This window comes from Apaloderma vittatum, unplaced genomic scaffold, assembly GCF_000703405.1.
Source record: "Apaloderma vittatum isolate BGI_N311 unplaced genomic scaffold, ASM70340v1 scaffold1195, whole genome shotgun sequence".
NCBI classification, from domain to species: domain Eukaryota; kingdom Metazoa; phylum Chordata; class Aves; order Trogoniformes; family Trogonidae; genus Apaloderma; species Apaloderma vittatum.
Genome location: NW_009716389.1, coordinates 241436 through 261740, shown reverse-complemented (window position 1 = coordinate 261740; position 20305 = coordinate 241436). Strand labels below are relative to the sequence as shown.

Genomic DNA, 20305 nt, shown 5'->3' with positions numbered 1-20305 from the left:
CCCCCCTTACATCCCTGCTCCTCTTCCAAGCCTCACTACCCTCAAGTGTTGCAGAGTATGACAAGCAGGCCAGTACTTCCTTCAGCTGGAGGACATAGATGAAGATGAGTCCAAGACTCTGAGTCTTCCTTCCAAGTTTCCCAATCTCCAGGTTTCTCTACAGCAGATGAGTTTGTGACTTTCAGGAAAAGCACACAAAAACGTCTGTGCTGGGCTGTTTGCCTGTAGCTCACTTCTGTCATACGAGAGTATAAGAACTGAACCTCTCCTAGTGTAGGAAGAAACGTGTTGAGGAATTGTGCATGAAGAATTGTGTCACTTGTGTCAAGGTTGAAGAAAGAAGATGGACAAGATTTAGTGTCTCTCCTGTTACACTGCATCTAAATTTCAGAGGAGCTAGGAGGACTCGCCAATCAGTCCACTTAGTTGGGTTTAGCGGAACTTTGCAGATGCTTTGTTAATCCCTCCCAAGGCATGCAGATACCAACTGTTCGAACCTACACATTGTTTTGTGTTTGCTTTTCAGCAGTCGGGGAACTAAAGATCTTTATAGCAGACTCTGCATGGTGACTGGCTTCAGTGTTAATAGGCAAGTGTGGCCCAGGACAGCTCCCAGTCCTTGTTCCAGCATGAGTCAAATTGGCAAGAACTATACTAAACCACACAAGCCAAATCTCTGCTGGCTCATGTAAAAACTACCTGCTTGCAAATTTCAGACTTAGGCATTGACTAAGGAAGGAAGTTTGTGAAAACTTTGTAGCATTGAACAAAATGTCCTAAACTCTTTATTTGTCTATGGGAATGAAATAATAATATTCTGTACTTGGGTATAACAAGCACAAACTCCTGAACTCTTCATCAAGGAAGTCTCACTTGAACTGACGCACTGTGTTAGCAAATCCGTTTTTACAAACAAGGAAGTTGGACTATGGGACAGGGCAGAAGAGCATGATACAAATAAGAGAGTGTCAGCAGCAGACCTGAAGACAGACATGGGAAGTCTGACCTTCGGTCTCCTCTCCTCCTCCTCTTCTCGTCAGACCACATTGCCCTAAACATGCTCTGAAAGCTGTGGTAAAATACAGCCATGATCCTATTTCTAGTAAAGGTTTCTCACAAAGCAGAAGAGGGCTTAAGTTTTAACTGAAGTAATAAGATGAACAAACAAGGAGATTTGCTTTGACGTTAACAATCATCACTCAAGGGAATCCATGGGTTCACTTCATTTGTCTCGAAGGAGATTAACTGCTGTGATAGTCATTTGATCTAAAAAAAGAAGCAGCACTTGGTGCTCTCCTAGCTTAGCTACAAAACATTTAACAATTCGAAAAAATGTATTGGGCAAAGGTTCAGCTATTTAAAGTTTTGCTCTAATTCCAGAAACAGCCAAAAAAATTAAACAAATCCTCCTTCCCCTTTTCCCAATCCCAAAAAAGAACAGAGGAAAGGACTAGATTGGCATCCTGAAGCTGCTGATCTCACATTTACCTGAATTGGATTTAGCTTTGGATCATATTCTTGGAATTTTCAATTATTTTTAAAGTTTGTTTTAAAGAAAAATATATTTTTCTCCAGTGCAATGTCTACAACCAATTAAAATCAGGCTACCGATTTCCTTATAAAGCTTCAAAATGTTGAGGCAATGTTTTTCATTGAGGTTTTTTCTTTGATGAGCATAGATGGAAATAATGCTTCCAAACGACATATATTCTGCTGCAGCTTCACAGGTGAATTTGCTAGGAAAGATGCAGAGTAGATAATTTCTTACATATACAATTATTTAGAATATATAAAATTATACTGGATGCAATAAAAGACAAAATGCACAGTTTTATAAATGATAAATAATCTTTGCCCTTTATTACATGCTCTGTATGAAGGTATCAAAGGACTTGACAGGTTCATAGTCTGTCTGAAAAATATTTAAGTATTTTACAGATAGAGAAACTCTGTCAGGTACGCACAAAAAAAAACAGAAGAAGCTGCTGAAAGCTGCTGTAGAAATGGAGAAAAACAAAATTGTACTTTATTTAGAATGATGTCTTTATCTTTTTTTGGTTGTTGTGGTTAAATGAAGCATTTAAAAATACAAGATCTAGTGTGATCAGTCTTAGTTGTGTTCTGAAAAATGTCCATAGGAGGTATTAATTTTTTATCAGTCATTTCAATCTTTTCCAAACTCATTATCCTGAAGACTGGAGGGTTTTAAGACTTCTTCATTCCTGGTAATATCAATAAAAAGTAAGAATTCCAAGGACCTGACAGGAAGGCTGCCACATTCAAGGTATCTCCTTATTAAAAACTGCGGTTAAACTTCCCAGCAATTTTTGGATGACAACTTTCAGGACTAGCCGGATCACTATTCCTCAAGGCCTCACCATCTCGAACCTCTGGACAGTTCTAGGTTCTGGGCCAATGTCTTATTTAAGACTGAACTTGATCAGAAATTAAAATGGAAGTATCCAGCAAAAAGATGACTCAAAAAACCTCCAGCCCTATTGATCAAACTATATTCACTCATGCCTACCTAAAGATATGGACCCCAGATCACCTCTGCTACTTATTTTTAATTTAAGACTGGCCTATCTTTGGAAAGAGCATAGGCATCTTATTAAAACATCCTCTGCTTGCCCAGTCAAGTTGGATCCTTGAAGAATTCAGGATCACGTGAAAACATAGTGAATAGATCAAGAGGATTAAAAATTTGTGGTGCTGCTTAACTGGCAAGGGACTCATCTGCTTTCTAATAATTGCCAAAGCACTGCCCTGGTCTTGGCAAACACGAAGGAGGCACAGGCATATTTCCATTTAACCACAGAACAAGAAATAAAAAAATCATTAGCTGAAAGATTAGGAAAAGAAATTAAGAGCTTCCCATGCACTGTTTTGTCCATGAGCCTTCCTCACTTGATGCTTCTTCAAGATCCAAACCAATCCTGGCATGAAGCAAGGATGTGCTTTGCTTCAGGCCCATTTTCCCATTGAAAACCAACTTCCAACAAAAATAAAAAGTATGATTAACTAAAATAAGAAGTAAGCTATACTGAGATATTTACAGAACAGCCATTCTGAAACTATCTAAAAATAAAAAATAGATCAGACAAAGGCACATATTCTGACCCTTCCAGACTGACAACCCGAACCAGTTGGTGCATCTCTCCCTACCAGACAGAAGAGAAAAACTGAATGAAATAGGATCATTAAGACCCATCCACTCTATAAGAAATTAAATTTGCATCTGCATATGAACTATTGAAAAAAACCTCATGTTGCCATAAGTCAGAACCCTGCAGTCTCCTAGAAGTTTGATGAGCCATTTTTTGTCAGAGATTCAGACATCCTGAGCATGTAAAAATACAGGCATTCATATGGAAAGACAAATATTTTCAGCCCCAAATCCAAATATTTAAAAGAAAGATACTGAATTACTCTAACAGTTATATTAGCCACTGACATCTGCTCGCAGAGACTGTTTCTGATCCCTGGTACTGATTATCCTTTACTCACAGATACATTTTATTTTGCTACTGTAAAATGTTACCACAAAAGTTTTCTTAGTAAATGCCATTGTATAAATCTGAGTAAAACTATTAAGGGTCATGTTAATATTCACATTAATGATCAAATAAATACATAATACTGTTTTCATAAATCGATTTTCAAATCTTAGTTCATGAGCTATTTCTGCTGCTTCTACCAATCAGCAAGATACCAAATAGCTCCTATTCACAGTGTAAACCTCATTTATCATGCAGCAGATGGGCCTTAGTGACTTCGTATATTCACCAGCTTTCAGAGCAAGTTTATTTAATTTTATCTTATCTATTTATATCTGAATTTATATTTCATGAGGAAAGCTTCAGGATTTTAAGACTACCTTACTATCAAATACATCACCTGATAGAGTTGTCTGCTTAGAAAAGCAGCATGCAGATGAGCAAAATTACAGTGATAAAATCAGAAAAAAACTTTTCCAAAGTGGAATTGTAGGGTGTTGGATTGATCTGGGTTTGCTTGGCCTTTTTGATCCTTCCACTTTTCCAGTCCTCACAGTCAACAGAAGAGTCTCACAGGTAGAGACACAAGAAATAAAGTAGAATTTCATTATAGATAGAAGGAGGGAAAATCAAAAAGAAGAAAAGAAGAACAGAGAATCAAGAAGACTCAGAAAGACTCTAGACAATTAATTCCACAGCTATAAAGTTAAAATAACTGCACACATACCCACCAGCCTGAATACCTGCACACTCAGATGCACACACAAAAGAAAAGAAAAAGTAAAGGAAAAAACAAAGACTTCCAGAATTAGAGGAATTAGACATCATTGCAATGGTTAAATCAATTAACAAAACTGAAAGAAAAAGGAGAGAGGTATAGAGTTGGCTGTTGGAAAAAGACTCTGTTCCCACAGTAATTAAATGCAGCAAGAATATTACCGATAAGATTGAATCATAATTAAGGAAATAACAAAATTAAAAAGGGAGAACAGAAAAAGAGAAAAGGAAAGGAAGATGAAAGTAAAGTTATGCCACAAGCTTTTATAATTAAATCAAACTGGAAAAAACAGAAAATTAATAAAGTGGAAATGAAGATAGTGCAACAGGGATAAATTCCCATCAACTCATGTTTTTTCACTGTCCTTTAGATACCAAGATCCAGAAAAGGTGGAAAAACTCTAGCGATTGCACTGAGCATCCCTATTTCTCTGTTAGTCTCTCCCACCTGCCCAGCACAATAAAACAGAACAGAATTTTCCCCAGCATTTTCTCCCCTTCACCATTACCTGCCGCAGGTTGCGTGTCACCTTAACGTCGTGCCACGCGTTGTCATTGAACTTGCCATTGACCGGCTCCACAATGGCCTCGAAGGCCCCAGACCCCAGGTTAATGACCAACGAGACCGCACCATCTTTCAGGGCCAGGTTGACATAATCAGCTGACTTGCCGGTATGCAGGATGAGCCCGTTGCGTTGCCAGGTCTTGAAGGAGAGAGTGATCTCATCACTGCTGCTCTGGATGGGATTTTGCGACAGGTCATAGCAAAGGTATTCAGAACCACGGAAAGTGGCCATGTTCTCATCTCGTGCTGGAAAAATAGGAAAACAAAAGAAGTATTCAGCAGTCAGCGAAGAAGAGATTTGAGGTTGTCGTGAAATTTCTAAGCAATCTCATAGCACTGTATAGCTCCTCTTCTACTGTGGCTGTTAAGAGAAGTAATGGTAGGATTCTCAATACTGAAGAATTTCAGTGCTGTATTTTCAGTTTCACTGCAGCACTGTCACCATAGGGACCATTCAAAAGTATGCAGTGGAGTCTAGGAGAAGTACATTTAAAGACACTGCTACATGACACTTCACATCCTTTTTCAGAGAACAATGTAGAGCTCTACTAATCACAACATGACCGTCATATACATGTTCCAAAAGAAACCAATATTTCCCAAAGATTAGCATTTAGATCCATTGTTAATGCCATTTGAACTTATCTTAACCCGTCTGCCACAAAGCTTAAGACAAGCATCAGAATATAATCCTGACAGAGTGGCCCATTCCTTTCAACAGAATGAGAGACCAAGCAGACAACAGAGCCACATGAACCATCCTACAGCTTTCTTCTCTGGGAGCATGAGGGAAATCCACATAAAACATTTTGTCCACAGCCATAAATAATGATGTTGCTGGTAAACATGTCTGAAATTTGTCTGCTTGATCACCTTATCCAGAAAATCTGTACTAGACAAGCATATCTTCTTTTTTCATACAGCAAAAATAAGCATGGGAGAATTATGCATAGCACATGACATGAAATATTTTCTCATTAAGAAAAACAAAATCTCTTGCATACAGGAGGGAAAGTCATTGAACTAATTCTTAGCAACTGGAGACAGTATTTTAATACCCTAAAAAAAGTTATGCAAACTGGAAGTCTGCTTCCCAGTACCTGGGCTTCCACAGTCACTCAGAACCAGCTCTGTTGCCATAATGTGTTCATGGGACCCAAGCTGGCTCTGCACCCATTCTGCCCAGGCAAAGAAACACAGGACGGTGATGGTAAAGCTTGCAGGAAGGCTGTCTGTAGCCCATTCCTACCAGTACTATCTGCAGGTAAATGCTACTTAAAATGGAGTTTATATGGATTCAACCTACTCTGTTTTTCAACATCTTTCTGACTCTCAGCTGTGCAAGCAAGTCTGAGCATGAATAACTAGATAGTGCAAGCAGTCAAGCTATCATTGCTTACAATCTGCTGTATAAGGCAAGTGCTGGTACTATTGCCATTGACATTAACAGCATTTTTCTGCTTCATTTTGTCTCATTTAGTAATCCTAATACAGATTAGCCAGAATTTATTAGGACAGGACTGAAGGGAAAATACTTGTTGTCACACTCGTTCTTGAAAAATATCTACACTGTAAAATCTGTACCCTCACAGCATGAAACAGTGATGACAAAGCAGCACAGTGTTGTAACATGAACATATATTATCCTCAAGTGACAGGTCTGCTTTAAGCAGAGACTTTTGGAGTCTTGATTGAGGGTATCATAGAATGAACTCATTAAAAATCTGGGCACTTTGAAGACAGCAGTAATGTATGTTTGTATTTATGTAAGCATGTGTCTAGACACCCCTGCGAGCAAACAGTAAGACAAATTACTCCATGCAATAGTACAGGTTGGAAGACAACTAGCTCAAAAGCAGCTCTGCAGAAGAAGACTTGAGGGCCCCAGAGGACAAGTCAAGCACAAGGCAGCAGTGTCTGCCCTTTCAGCAAAGGCCAGCTGCATCCTGGGCTGTACCTGCAAGAATGCAGCCAGGAGGCCAAGAGATGCAGTTCTTCCCGGCAATGGACACTTGTGAGATCATGTCAGGAGTACTCTATCCAATATTGAGCTCCCCAGTACAAGAATGGCTTCAATTTACCGGAGTGAGTCAGGCAAAGAGCTACCACAACACTCACAGTACTGGAGTATGTGATGTGTATAGAAAGGCTGAGAGAACTGTGTTTGTTCTGCCTCAAGAAGAGGCAACTCAAGGGAAACTTTATTGTTCTCTGCAATGACTTAATGGGAGAGCACAGGGAAGACAGGGCCAAACTCTTCTCAAAGGTCTGCAGAAGGAGGATGAGAGACAACAGACATAGCTAGAATACAAGAAATTCCCATTCTTTATGAAAAAATGTTTCATCCTGAGGATGGTCAAACACTACGAAAAGCCTACAGAGACTGTGAAAACCCCATCATTAGAAATACTAAAATCTTAATTATGCACAGTCCTGAGCCGCCTGCTCTAGTCGGACCTTCTCTGAACCAGTGGTCTACACAGCCCATAGAAGCCCTTTCCAAATTACTGGGTTCTGTGATTCTGTTCTGAATACATTTAACTACAACCAAGGACTGCATATTCTCGTGTCAGTGTTCAACCAGTCTAAGCACAGAGGCCTGATATTGATTGCAGTTCTGGAGGACAGAGCCAAGCACTTAACAACCCTCTCCAGGATAGTAATTCCCCTGCCTAGTCACTCCTGATCCATGGGAAGGGAACATGTTACAATCAGGTTGGACACATGTTTTCTGTATCAGCAAGTGATTCCCATCTAACAGTCAGCATCTGAGGGCAGGAGTCAAACATGATTGTTATGACTGAGCCCTTTTCCCCACAGCCATAAATGTGTGAAGCACTGAATACACATTTGACATCTTTGGGAAGGGAGGTGCAGGGGGTTGATTGTTCACTCAGTACAAAGCATATTAATAGGGCTCATTTTCACTTTTTCAACCACTTAAATGAAATCTCACTGGTCTACTCAGTACAAAGGAGAAGGCAAAGAGTAGATTAGAAATCTAAATGATAATTTACAGCAACCAGTGCAGACTCATCAAAACAGAGAAGAGAAAATTCAGAGATATTACTCTTACTTGTGCCACTGGTTTTATTATAAGGTGCTATCAACCCATCTCTGCATGCAACTATGTCATCTACTTGTTTCTTCCAGTTGTCTGCTGCTGACCCTCATCACAGATGGGATTCTGGACCTGACCCATAATTGTAGCCTGCCTGTTCTTGGAATAATGTCACCTACCTCTGTTTCATATGTTGTTATGGGTTGTTTTGTTGTTTTTTTTCCTTCCTCCTGTGACTGCTCTGACATTCAAATTTGCAGATCACCACACATTAAAATCTCTCTGGGGATTCACTGGTCAGTCCAAATTCATGTCTGTCCACCCCATATCTCATAAGTACAACGCCCAAGGTCAATATACTCTCTAAAACTGTATTCTCCAAATCACCAATTCCTGAACAGTTTACCAGTGGCCATGTGGATACCGGTTTAACCAGGCTCATGAAAGGCTTTAGTGCACAGGTTAGGCTCCAATTGCTGAAGACCTTGACTGTGTATTCCTCCAAGCTATAACACAGTAGCCTGTGTCAGGCCACACCGAAGGCTTTTTACCACTGTCCTGCTTGTTAGGAAGCTCTAACGTATGTGATGGCTTTGACCATGATGTACATGAGAATTACCAGACAGCATGGAGAGGAGAAACGGATACAGGTTCTCCGCACAATAAATGAAGAAAAAAGCCCTGAGTAGGCTGCAGGTCTCACTGTATTTCCATATGCTTCCAGGCACAGTCTGGTGATGTCTAGAAGACCAGAGAGTGGTGAATTGCTTGTTATCTGTTAGCTCACGCCCTTGTGCCGTACATTTCTGAAGGCTCCACTAGTTCCCCTGTGATATCTACGGCTTCTACATTCTCTAAACAGTGGTAGTATACCAAGCAACACAGCTAACCTAGAATAGCAAAGTCTGAGGCCCAGCTGAAAGCCAGCAGTAATCCTTTGTGTTACATGAAGCAATAGATCAAACCCTAGTTTTGCTGGGACGTGAAACCCTGTACATAGGAAGCGCTGTTAATTTGAACTGATGATCTCGCTGTTCAAGTGTGACAGTGAAGCCGCATAAAATAATGTTTACTTAAAAGAGCATTTAGGATTTGTTTGCAAACTCCCTTGATTTATACATTATTTGCAATATTTAATTTTTGACTCAGTACTAAATAGATTTGCAAAAATCAGAATCTGAAAGCAGGTTAGGATATGTAAGCAATTAAATCTTCCGTTTCACTTGTTAATATTAATCTAAATCCATTATTTATTCTCTAACACATTCACATAACTAAACTCTCTGCAACAGCTGGGATTTGCACAGATCCAAAACCTGTACAAAATGCCACGTTCAGACTTAAGCCTTTGGCGTATTCAAAGCCTTGCAGAAATCACCAGAGTAGAAGCAAAGCTTGGGATCTTCAAACTGACAAACACAGACCTTTTCATAGAATCGTTTAGGTTGGAAAAGACCTTTAAAAATCATCAGCTCTGACTATTAGCTTAGCAATGCCAGGTCCACCACTAGGTCCTTGAATGAATGCAGTCACATTAAGAAGATGGAGAATGTTACCTTTTCTGAGTGAGCACGAACAGGCACAGCTAGCACATTCTACTCCACTGCAACGCCAGTTTTGCAAGTCTCAGATCTATACCCATTCAAATCCCCTACCAGTACATTCTGTAGCACAGCCAAACACTACCTAAGCCGTTCTTCTCACTACTGCAAAAACCCTAGACCTTGCTGAGTCTCAGATTCCCAGGAAGAGTAAAAGACTGGGGTTCTTAACATACTGCGTATGATTATATTGCCTGTTCAGGAGAGCCAGATGGCAAATTTAAGTTTTTAGGTGCAAAGCTGTTGCTATGTGTTCCTGACAAACCTCTTTCTACAAGGACCACTCAAATATTCAGAATTCACAGCATAACTACGAAGTAGAGAAACCTTGTCATTTTGATTTATGTACGAAGAAACCAATGCACAGACATTTATATAGATTTACTCATGGCCACCAAGAAAATCAGGAGTAGATAAAGCATTTGAGTTCAGGAGCTCCTAGCTCCTCACCCTGTGATCATTCCACAGGTTCTCATTCATTTGAGGAGGGAAACCATCCTCCTGCTGTTCTTCAGTCCTCCCAGAAAGTCACCACAGCAAAGTGCATGGAGCAGAGGAGCCTCTGAAGTTTTGGATGATGCCTGAAAATAAATACTTCATGTCTTTGAAGCCAAAACCAGCAAATCCTAGAAACATTGATTCTGCCCAGAGATACTAAGTTTAATACTCAACAAAAGCAACATTTCAGGTAACAGGATTTCTGGCCTCAAGACACAATTAGGGAAATACTTCAAAATTTTGAAACGGATAGTTACTTTCCTGAAGCCTCCTGAAGAAAACATCAAGTAACTTTCCTAAAAACAAAAAGTCAGCTGCTCACCTCTCACCTGCTGTCAAAACCCACTACATGACAGGTGTAGTCTGAGACACTCCCTATCTCACTGGGGTTTGGTTTACAGCCAACACTAGAGCACATCTTCTGTCAGCGAGGAAAGTAAACTCTCTACACTGCTTCAGAATTAATAGCAACTCCAGCGTTCAGTGGGATTTACCTTATCTGAATGGTTTGCTGTGCTTTGCACAGGAGAGCTGGTGCTGTCTGATAATCTAAGAACGGCCAAACACTGTCAAGTGTCAGGCTGCGCTGGCACAGCAGTGTGCATGAACGACAGAGGCAGCGTAACAGCTGGGTACTCCCTTGACCATCTGTCAAACAGAGGTCAACAAGGAAAATAGTTATTTACAGGAACCCTTTCTCTCTACCATTTAACAGTTTGCTAAAACTGCAGAAAATCCTACAGGTATGCAACTTGTTTTAAGTAAAAAAAATGCTTTCAACACCTAACGCAGAACTGTTGTGAAAATTGAGGGCTGCCATCCACCACGGCAAGAAAAAAAAACACAAAAAAACCCACCCCAACCTCACCAAGAATCCAGAACACACACCATGAATCCAGAACACAGAACAATAAATATCAATGTACTCAAAAGGTACTGTGAGTGGATAATTAAGTTAGTGCAATAAGGATGTATGTCGTGGCTTAACCCCAGCTGACAAACTAAGCACCACCCAGCTGCTCATTCGCTTCCCTCCTAGTAGGATTGGGAGGGAAGAGAATTGAATGTGTAAAAGTGAGAAAACTTGTGGGTTGAGATAAAGAGTTGAATATCTGAAATATGATAATAATTATGAGTATTAATTGTTATAATAAATTGTAAGAAAAAGAAAAATAACAAAAGAGAAATAAAACCCAAGACAGACAAGTGATGCAAAGGAAAACCATTGCTAACCACTAACTGACCAATGCCCCAAACCAGCACAACGTAATAAAGTGTTACAAAATACAACTACACAGAAGGCCTAAGTGCAAGGAGGTAAAAAAGGCAGCAGTTCCCACTGTTGACATTAGTCTTGCTGCTTGAATGATGGACCCTCCTCACCTGAGGACATGCTGGTAGAATCAGTAGAATATTACAGCAGAGCCATGGTACTCTGTGGCTATGAACTTATTACACTTGAGGATCAGCTATGCTTTCAACAGCATGACATTTAACACAAGGAAAGTAGCTAATTTATTTCTGATGGGATGACTGGCTAACATCATGACCCCAGTAAGCACAGTTGAACTTCATGGGAAGAAATTTTGTGGCAGTCTTCTTGTACCACTGAAATTAACAAGTATTCCTGCTTTGTCACTGTAGAGCTGGGGATGGACATGAGTAAATGCCTTTGTGCCAGTGTGTATAACTTCGTGTCCTTTCGGAACTAATCCTTACACCATAAACAACAAAACTGAAGTATTAAAATTCTAACTGAGCTGTAGGAAATCTCTTGACCCAAGCCATAATGAAATCTGGAAAGAATATATTCTAAATATGAACCATGTGAACTAAGTGGAAAATAGACTTAGAATCTGCTCTAGATGATGAGCCATGATAGATCCCCTCTCAAAAGATGGGACAGAACTCCAGTCTGGGAAAACCACAATGAACTCTATTACCCCAATGTACTCTACTTGGAGGTAATTCTGCTCTGGGCAGGCGGGTTTTCCTGGAAGTTACCAATAATAATTAGGATCCTCAACATTACATTAACAGAACAATGAATGATTTATGTTCCAAGTCACTTTCACGTGTAGCTGATATTCCCACAGAGGCTAGGGGAAGAGAAACAGTGCATCAAATGTCACAGAAAATAAGTCAGCCAGCAACTTTGAAGGGCAAGAAAGGTGAATTAACTCCGTCACACTCTGAAAGAGTTGTCCAGTGGCTGAATGCTAAAATCCTAATGAAAGCCTTCAGAAGCAGTCAAAGCAGCTCACCCTGATTCATATTATTAAAACAAAGCTGGATACTTTAGTAACAATCAGGCTGTTATTTTAAAGAGATGGTGACAGACTTCACTAACAGCTAAACAGCAGATTACTGCATTGTCCATTAAGTTGTCCAAGGTCTTTTGTTGCATTCCTCCTTTCTAGTCTTTGGGCAGGAAAAATAATATATCTAAATAGCACTGTTTTTTCTAGTCAGGTCATTCTTCACACCACCTGACTAAATCAGTGACACCATTAATCACACCTCTCATAAAGTCCTGTTCTCTCTCCCTCACATACGCATTTCTGTGCTCTCAACAGTCCAAAGCAAATATTGGTTTGAAAAGTCTTACAGAATTTATTTAACTATTTAGACACATAATAAATAGTGTGTGAAACATTATTCTATCCATGAAGCATCCTCCAAGCATCACCATCAGTGATACTGATATGTGGAAGCTTTGAGAGTCATACTAACTGCATTCATACCCCATAAACTGTAAAGTCAAAACACTTAAGTCGTCCTAAAGTCAAAATGAGATGATTGAATTGACTGCACTGATAAAACCTTATAAAAAGTATATTATGACTAACTTCAAGGAAATTAAGGGAATAAATTTTCAGAAGAAAAAGAATTTTTGCTGTTGGAAAAAAATTGTCTGTAAAATCACAGAAAGACATATTAATTGAGAAGATTAAGTGCTGAGTAGAAAGAGCAGTTTCCCAAATGCTTACTAGAGTTAAACCATTCCGGTTAATCTTAGCTTTTTCACAAATAGTGTAATTTATTGTTTCCTCAGGCTCTGCATTCTCACTTACTCTATCTACTTTATTTGTAACTTGGAAGCAGAGAAGAATCACAGTATCAAAATCAGAAACCATGCAGGTAAGAATCAACTGGGGACAACAACACGCACCATGTTTGAGAAATGCAAAGAGCAACATTAGCTTAGAAGTCCAAAGGAAAGGTAAGATGCACTCAGCAGTTGGTGCTCTTTCAGTGCTGAACTCAAAATGCGCAGAGTGTAGCAGCTCTGGTTTTACCCAAAAGGCTCTTTCATCTCACCAGTAAGAGCAAAAGAAGGACTGTGTTACACCAGAGAACAGTGTGTGCCTAGGAGGACTCACGGCCTTTCCTCCCTTACCTGCTGCTTTACATCATATTCTGAGTCTACAAGAAAACACTTGTTAAAAGGTCCTCAAATTTAAGCCCAAAAGAGATCAAGGTGACTTGGCAATATAATGATTGTTTGCCTTTTTGTCAAACTTGACTAATCTATTCTTCCCCTTAGCTCCAAAGCTCTTAACTAACAGGAGGAAGAACTGCTTTCTCTAAAGATACTGCACGAGAGCTCCAGAGCCGCGGGTTCCACCTCCGCCTGCTGCTGCCTGCCTCCCTGGATGATGCTCTTTGGGCTGGCTCCAACACAGAGGAGGGGCCCTAACCCCCTGAACTGCAAGCCTAAGAAGTCCAGAAACAGCCCTGCAAAGTGACTTAACTCTTCTGATGGATTTGGGCCACTGCACAGAGAAGACAGAGAGCAAAGGGAGGGAACAGGTATGTCAGTGCCTGAGTCATTAACCCAGAGAAAGGAGGAATATCACACAGGCTCCTGATCCTCAGACAGTTGACATGTATTATATAATGGAAAACATATAAAGCAGTTTCCATCACTTTATACAAAAGTGATAGAGCTAATAGCCTGTTAGAAGCATGATTGCTTTAATTTTTTGGAGTATGGACCTATTAAATACACAGCTGAAGTTCACAACACCTAAAGAAATGGAAATTCACACAAATTAAAAGGTATTTTGCTTCTCAGCCCTGGAAGACTCAGACTCCTCCTCACTCAACAGGATATTACTCTCCTTTCAACAAAATCTCTCTGAGAAAAATAAAAAATCTTAGTCACATATTCAGCAAAGACAAATTCATCAATAATATGTTACAGAGATTCCTTACTGACTCTCTAAACCACTTTTTCTCTCTTTTCCTGAAGGGAAGCATTAACAGAAGGGTCTGAAGAAGAATTTGAACCTGTACAAAAAAATCATTTACTACAGATATCATCTACCAGCATGATTTGCTGCAAGACCACACAAAATAGCTCAAAAATGCATTCATAAAATCTTTTAGCTAAATGCTTTGATGACAAAAGTATTAGAACTACAATAATGAGAATGAATAAGTAAGATGACATATGTCTACAACAGATTACAGCATATGGTTGGCAACATCATCTTTTTTAAATTGCTCACCAATATTGATCTAAATGACAAACTACAGGTGTAGAAGTCAGAACCCGAGCATTTTATCCTCGACTTTGCCACTGATTTACTGTGCAACCTGAGGCACTTAATTAACCTCGGCTGTCTCCATCTGTTCTACAAAGATAACAAAAATATAGGTTAAGTCCTTGAGACCTATGGGAAAAGAACACTCTAGGAGTTTAATAAAACTTCTGTGCAAACAAGAAATGTTGCACATCTGTGAGGAGAAGCTACATGCCGAACCCAGTGCGCGTGCAGTGTACGGAGGGTCCTGGGCATCCTCCTCTCCACCTATTTTCAATTGTTTGCTAAGTACAAACAACTGAACTGGCATCCATGCATGATGTTGCACTCTCTGCTATTTGCAAAGAAACAATAAACTCTAAGTATCAGTCTAACTGTAGCACTATGTACTTAGAGCTTTGCTTGTTATTTATGCTCTTACCAACTAGCCAAAGAGACAGAAAACCAATCCTGTAGCAATGACTTTCTCAACCCAAAATGAAACAACAATTTTGTTTTACACTTCCTTAAAACAACATTTCTAAAAAAAATAGAGCTCCACTGTAAAATAAAAGTATGGAATGTTTATTTTTGAAATTAATTATGCTGAATAAATATTTTTTAAAAAATTATTTGCCTGAAACAATTTGATATATTCATATCCAGTTACAATCCCGTTTCACACTACCACTACTCTTCTAGCCTATTAAAAAACACAAGTCAAACACTAATCACTAATCCCGGTGCTTAGTATTTAGACCTGTTTATTACTGGGTGTAGATTCCAAAGGAATAAGATTCAGCTAATAATGCACTTTTTTGTTCCTTTACATACTGAAGACCAGGTCTTCCTTAAACTTTCTGACCTAGGTCAAAAGCCATAGCATTAGGGAGAAGAATATCATTAAGTTGCTATCATAGTCTTCACTACATGTGTGGTAGGATTGGTCCTGCTTGGGAAAAACCACGGGAACTGTTGGTGGCAGGCTTCCAAGACTGACTGCGGGAATGCACTAAAAAGATTTACACCAACACTGAGAGAAAGCAAGTCAAAAAGTGCATTCAGAATAAAGGAGCTTGGTGGGAGAAGAAATTCCCACTTCCGTTAAAGGGCACTATTTCTGAAAACTGCTGGAAGCTCTCAAAGAAAGGGGCTGGAAGGACAGGAGCAGAGAGGCAGCACTGGACGAGGTGTGTGCGCAGCAGGCTCGCAGCAGGCATCTCGCTGGCTGTAGGCAGGGAGCCCTTCGGGCATCCTTCCAGCCTGAAGTGCAAGTAGAAAAATAGTTAACGCTGAGCACTGCAATAACACAATAATGATCCATGAAATTATCCCTTTCGATATCAGCAAGCACTGTTGAAAGCCATGCCCATGAGAAAGGGGAGATGTGAAGGAAGGTAAAAAGCAAAAGTGAGATGAAAGAGAGATGAAGAGCAGCGCATGCAGCTGGTACCACAGAGGCTGCGGTATCATCAGCTCCTCACAGCTTTACTGTTACTAATTGTATGTGCAAAACCCCAGTATTGCCACAGTATCAAAACATACCGCCAAGCACTACTGCTGCCCTTCGTTTATGCTCATCATGAGACCATTCATGGAAGTAGCAGTATCCAAACCCAATTTGAGGCACAATGATTCTTCTCAAAACAAAGCCACAGGCAAGGGACTGTTACAAGCTGGCAGAGTAGCTCTGGCCAGTAATTATTTTACGGAAAAAAATGTGTGCATTTGTATGCAATGAGAAACAGACCAGGCTTCTGCTACGTCTATAGAGAAGCAAGTTCACCAGGGTGTGTTTACCAGGGTAGTGGATGCGTATGTGCAGGTACAGGCAGTACGGTTGCACAGCATATCCCTGTGGAAAGGCAGATAAAGTGCACCTGAACAAACACGATACACACACATAAAGAGGAGATGTGTCCTTTGTTGCAGCATGAAAGGAAGCAGGCATCACCATGAAGAGATTTACAAAAGATCAAGAAACACACAAAACCATCTTGGAGCGGCTGTGCGTGCAGACATGTAAAATGTAGGAAGTAACACACGTGTACACCTTACAGTGCACATACAAGAGCAGGAGTGAAATGCATCCCATGTAACTTCAGGACACCCACACATGAGGACTTACACGCACATGTAGGTACACAGAGGAAATGAATGAGTCTTGACCAGGTGCAAATCCAGGAGCGAATGCATACAGTCCCAGAGTGTAAGCGTAGATGCCCATGGTGCACGAGGATGTAAGCCTGGTGGAAGCGTACCGAGCTCCGGCATTGCACGGGGGCAAGAGGGAGGGCATGCCACGGCTCCTGGCGCATGCTCTGACTTCATCCTGAGATTTTCCCTTCCTGCTTTAGGTTTTTTTTTTCCTGCGGCAGACTCCATGTCTACAGGGAAGGTGCTTAATGAGTCAAAACCAATCTCTCGAATGCCTTATCAGTTGTGGACAGGCCTGTTTCTGACAGCTGACCTTTCCCACTGCACGCTGCTGAAAAACCCGTACACCACAAACAATTAACACATGCTGAAAACATAAAGCTGAAGGAAGGGAAGACTCTAGACTGTTACAGACAGCATTACAGACAGAAGGGAGAGAGTGATGCACATAAAAATGACAGAGAGCAGCTATACAAGGGTTTGATTCCACCTTATTTTGCCACGCACAGACTTTATTACCTTCTTTATCGCTTGGCTGTAGCAAAGCTAAGAGCAAAACAGGCCCATATAAAACAGGAAAGGAAAGTAGAGAGGACAGGGAACACTCTTGTGAGGTATATAATGACATTAAGCCCATGCACAAATAAATACATGTCTATAAATATATGCAAAGCCGATAGAAGGAACAAAGTTTCTAACTGGAAAACAAAAATACAGAGAGCAGAGAAGATGAGTATCACCATGCCATCTTCTGCTGTTATGGGACTAGCTCCTAGCAGTACACAGATAAATACATTCATTATAAGAACTAACACACCTGAGTTAGGAACCTCAGAAATAATAAAACCTATCAAACAGTCTCTTCTAATAACAACAAGGAGACTCATCCTATGAAGAGCGCAACTCCAGCTCCAAGTAAGCAGGAAATTGCTTCTCTTGGGAGGCACAGGCACCTAAACATAAAGTGGATGGTCTAGTCACTTGTTGCCCAGGAAAGCCTCAAGGAAAATCTGCATATTCTCAGCTCTGCTGCCAGCTCAGTGCAAGACCTGAGCAAACCATGCACGTTGCATTTTCTGAAGTCTCTCTTCACTGACACGATTTTCTGTAACAGCTGCATGCCTGAAGATCAAGACCAACGTATCTCAAATTTCAAGAGCAAATCTTAGGCACATAGAACTGACACAGTAATTTGAAAAAGTAGAAGTCAATCTTTTGCACAGTAGCCTCCCTTTATGTGAAAAAAAAAAGCTCAACCTACTATTATCAAATACTTTGGTTTTTTACTGTTATTGCATTGAAATAACAGACTCTAAAACAGATGTGCTCTTCTGTTTAATAACTCCATGTATGTACAGAATAGGAGCTAGATGACACTGAGGAAAGTTCAAAGAATGAAAATTTGCCAGAGCCTCCAAAAAATCATCTGGACACATCATCTAATCCATCTAGACACTTACAGAAAACTAAGCATAGTCTCAAAGATTTTTACATGCAATCCAGACAAGACTGAGAAATTCGAGTGCATTAAGAGGTGCAGAAAGTCATCTGACATGAGACAGTGGGGGAAGCTCAGCAGCAGTGCAGTAAATGTTTCTGTTTTCATCTGGTAAAGATGTTAATGAACAGAAAAGACCCCTAGGCAAAAGTATTCCTGATAACCATTGGAAGTACACAAGACCTAGCCAAACTCCATCAAACCAAAAAGATTTTGAAAATAAGTATTTCATTATGGTGAAGGTTTTTTGTATTCAACTATAAAAGTTATATGAAGATTGCAATTGGTTCTTGGCTATTTTGATGTGGTCTTTTGATATATGCACATCATATGCATTTATTTCAATGCAATAAAAAAATCATGCTTAATTCATACTGTAAATCTCTTAAAATAGTTATCAGCTCATCTGTTTTCATAAATGTCTGAAATTATCTATGTTATTTGAAAAAATAGATTACAACTATTCTATCAGTTCATTTGAAATTAGTAACTTCACGTCATCAATATGACTTTCCCATCTTGATATGACAGCACCAAGAACAAGCCCATCTGTTTTTATTAGTTCAAGCTACTGGGGAGCACAATCTTATTAAAGCCTTGTACAAGTTATTAACACTGGATATCACCTAAAAATGATAAAAAACAACAGCCAAATCAGTGCTTCTCTTCAGTACCGTAAGCCAAACCCTGAACTCACTGATCCTGGTAAGAATTAGGTGTAATTTTATGGTAATCAGTGAAGGTATACTGCTGGATGTCAGACAGCAATCATGCTGGTATCTGTGTTCATGCTATTTTTCCTAAGCCTGTTGCTAGAAGTTTAGAACCGATGTAACTATCACTCTTAAAAGCAAAGCCCAGCTGCTGTAAAAATGACTTTTCAAATCTCCCTGCAGGAAATGTGACACAACCCTTGTGTTAAAACTACCGTTGAAAAATGTGTGTTTCTCTTTTAGTTCAGAAAGGTGCTGCTTATTTTCCTGGAGACGAGTTTGCCCTGGAGGATCCAGATTTCTGTGGTTTTGTGTTTTGGGGTTTGTTTTGTTTTAAATAGCAAAGGCTGTTATTCTAATTTAAACACCAGGGGTATTTGTATATTTTATAAATATTTTCTGATGTCTGTTTTACCGAAGCATTGCCCCTCTTCAGGCAGATCCCTCCACTTTAACAACTCCATTAACCCACTGCTACTGGGGTGTTGCTGGTTTGGAACTGAAAGCTGGTCAGAGGTTTTGGGAAGGAGGTTTTAGTCAAGACCCAGAGGGTAAACCCTCATGTATCCTTGTACATGGCCAGGGTGAGGGATCATTGAAGACCCTGCTATGTGGAAAGGATCTCTATTTTTAAAATACAAAACAATCCAGAAAACAGACTTTCCCAAAGTAACCTCCAGAGTCTACAAGTTAGTTGCCTCTTGACAGCTATCTGGTCAAATGTCCTCAGATCCAAGAAAAATAAGTGAGGGGTTTTTTCCCCCCAAACTGCTAGGTATGCCATTACTTTGCTGAGTCAAGGACAAGCTGGGATCTTTTTTCATGATATCGCTAGCAACAGAATTTTGGCAGACTAAGTTCTTCTCATACCTTCATAATGCCATGGTCTTGTGCAGGGCTGCTGAAGGAGGACTGCTTGCAGAATTTGGCCTTCATGTTGTAATTTTAAAAGCTATTCTTTTAATACACATGTCAGAATAAGGTATAGTTTATTTTCTCAGAACTATGTTGGTGCTACAGAGCTAAGAAAAATAAGGGGAGGAATTTCATATAATTATATTAATTTATGTAATTGACCGATCTATATATTCATATACATTCAGTTTTATCCTTACATACAGCACTAATATTAGTGCTGAATCTAAGATTCCATAGCACATGGTAGTACTCTAAGATTACATTTCTCAATGTGGACGAATTAAAAAAATAATTTTCAAGCTCTTAACAAGAACTGTGGCACCTCCTTAAAGTACCTTTAGTTCTGGGTGATTCTAGTGTGGTTTTTAAGTTTGTGCTGAAATTGCTTCCTTTGGCAGAACTGAGGTCAACAGGCCCCAAAAGATAAAAAATCATCCTTGACAGAACCTGCAATTATCAGCCAACAACAATTTGTGGTAGTCATGCATATA

The 20305-nt window shown here is 39.8% G+C and overlaps 1 protein-coding gene across 1 annotated transcript in view; it reads right to left on the bottom strand.

Moving 5' to 3' along the window:
• The window catches only part of LOC104274000 (neurexin-3-like), a 261458-nt gene that overhangs the window by 45069 nt on the left and 196084 nt on the right, over positions 1-20305 (bottom strand). Inside the window, exon 5 of the mRNA XM_009869507.1 lies at positions 4784-5085. Coding sequence (XP_009867809.1) covers positions 4784-5085 — 302 coding nt within the window. The remainder of the gene's footprint in view (positions 1-4783; positions 5086-20305) is intronic.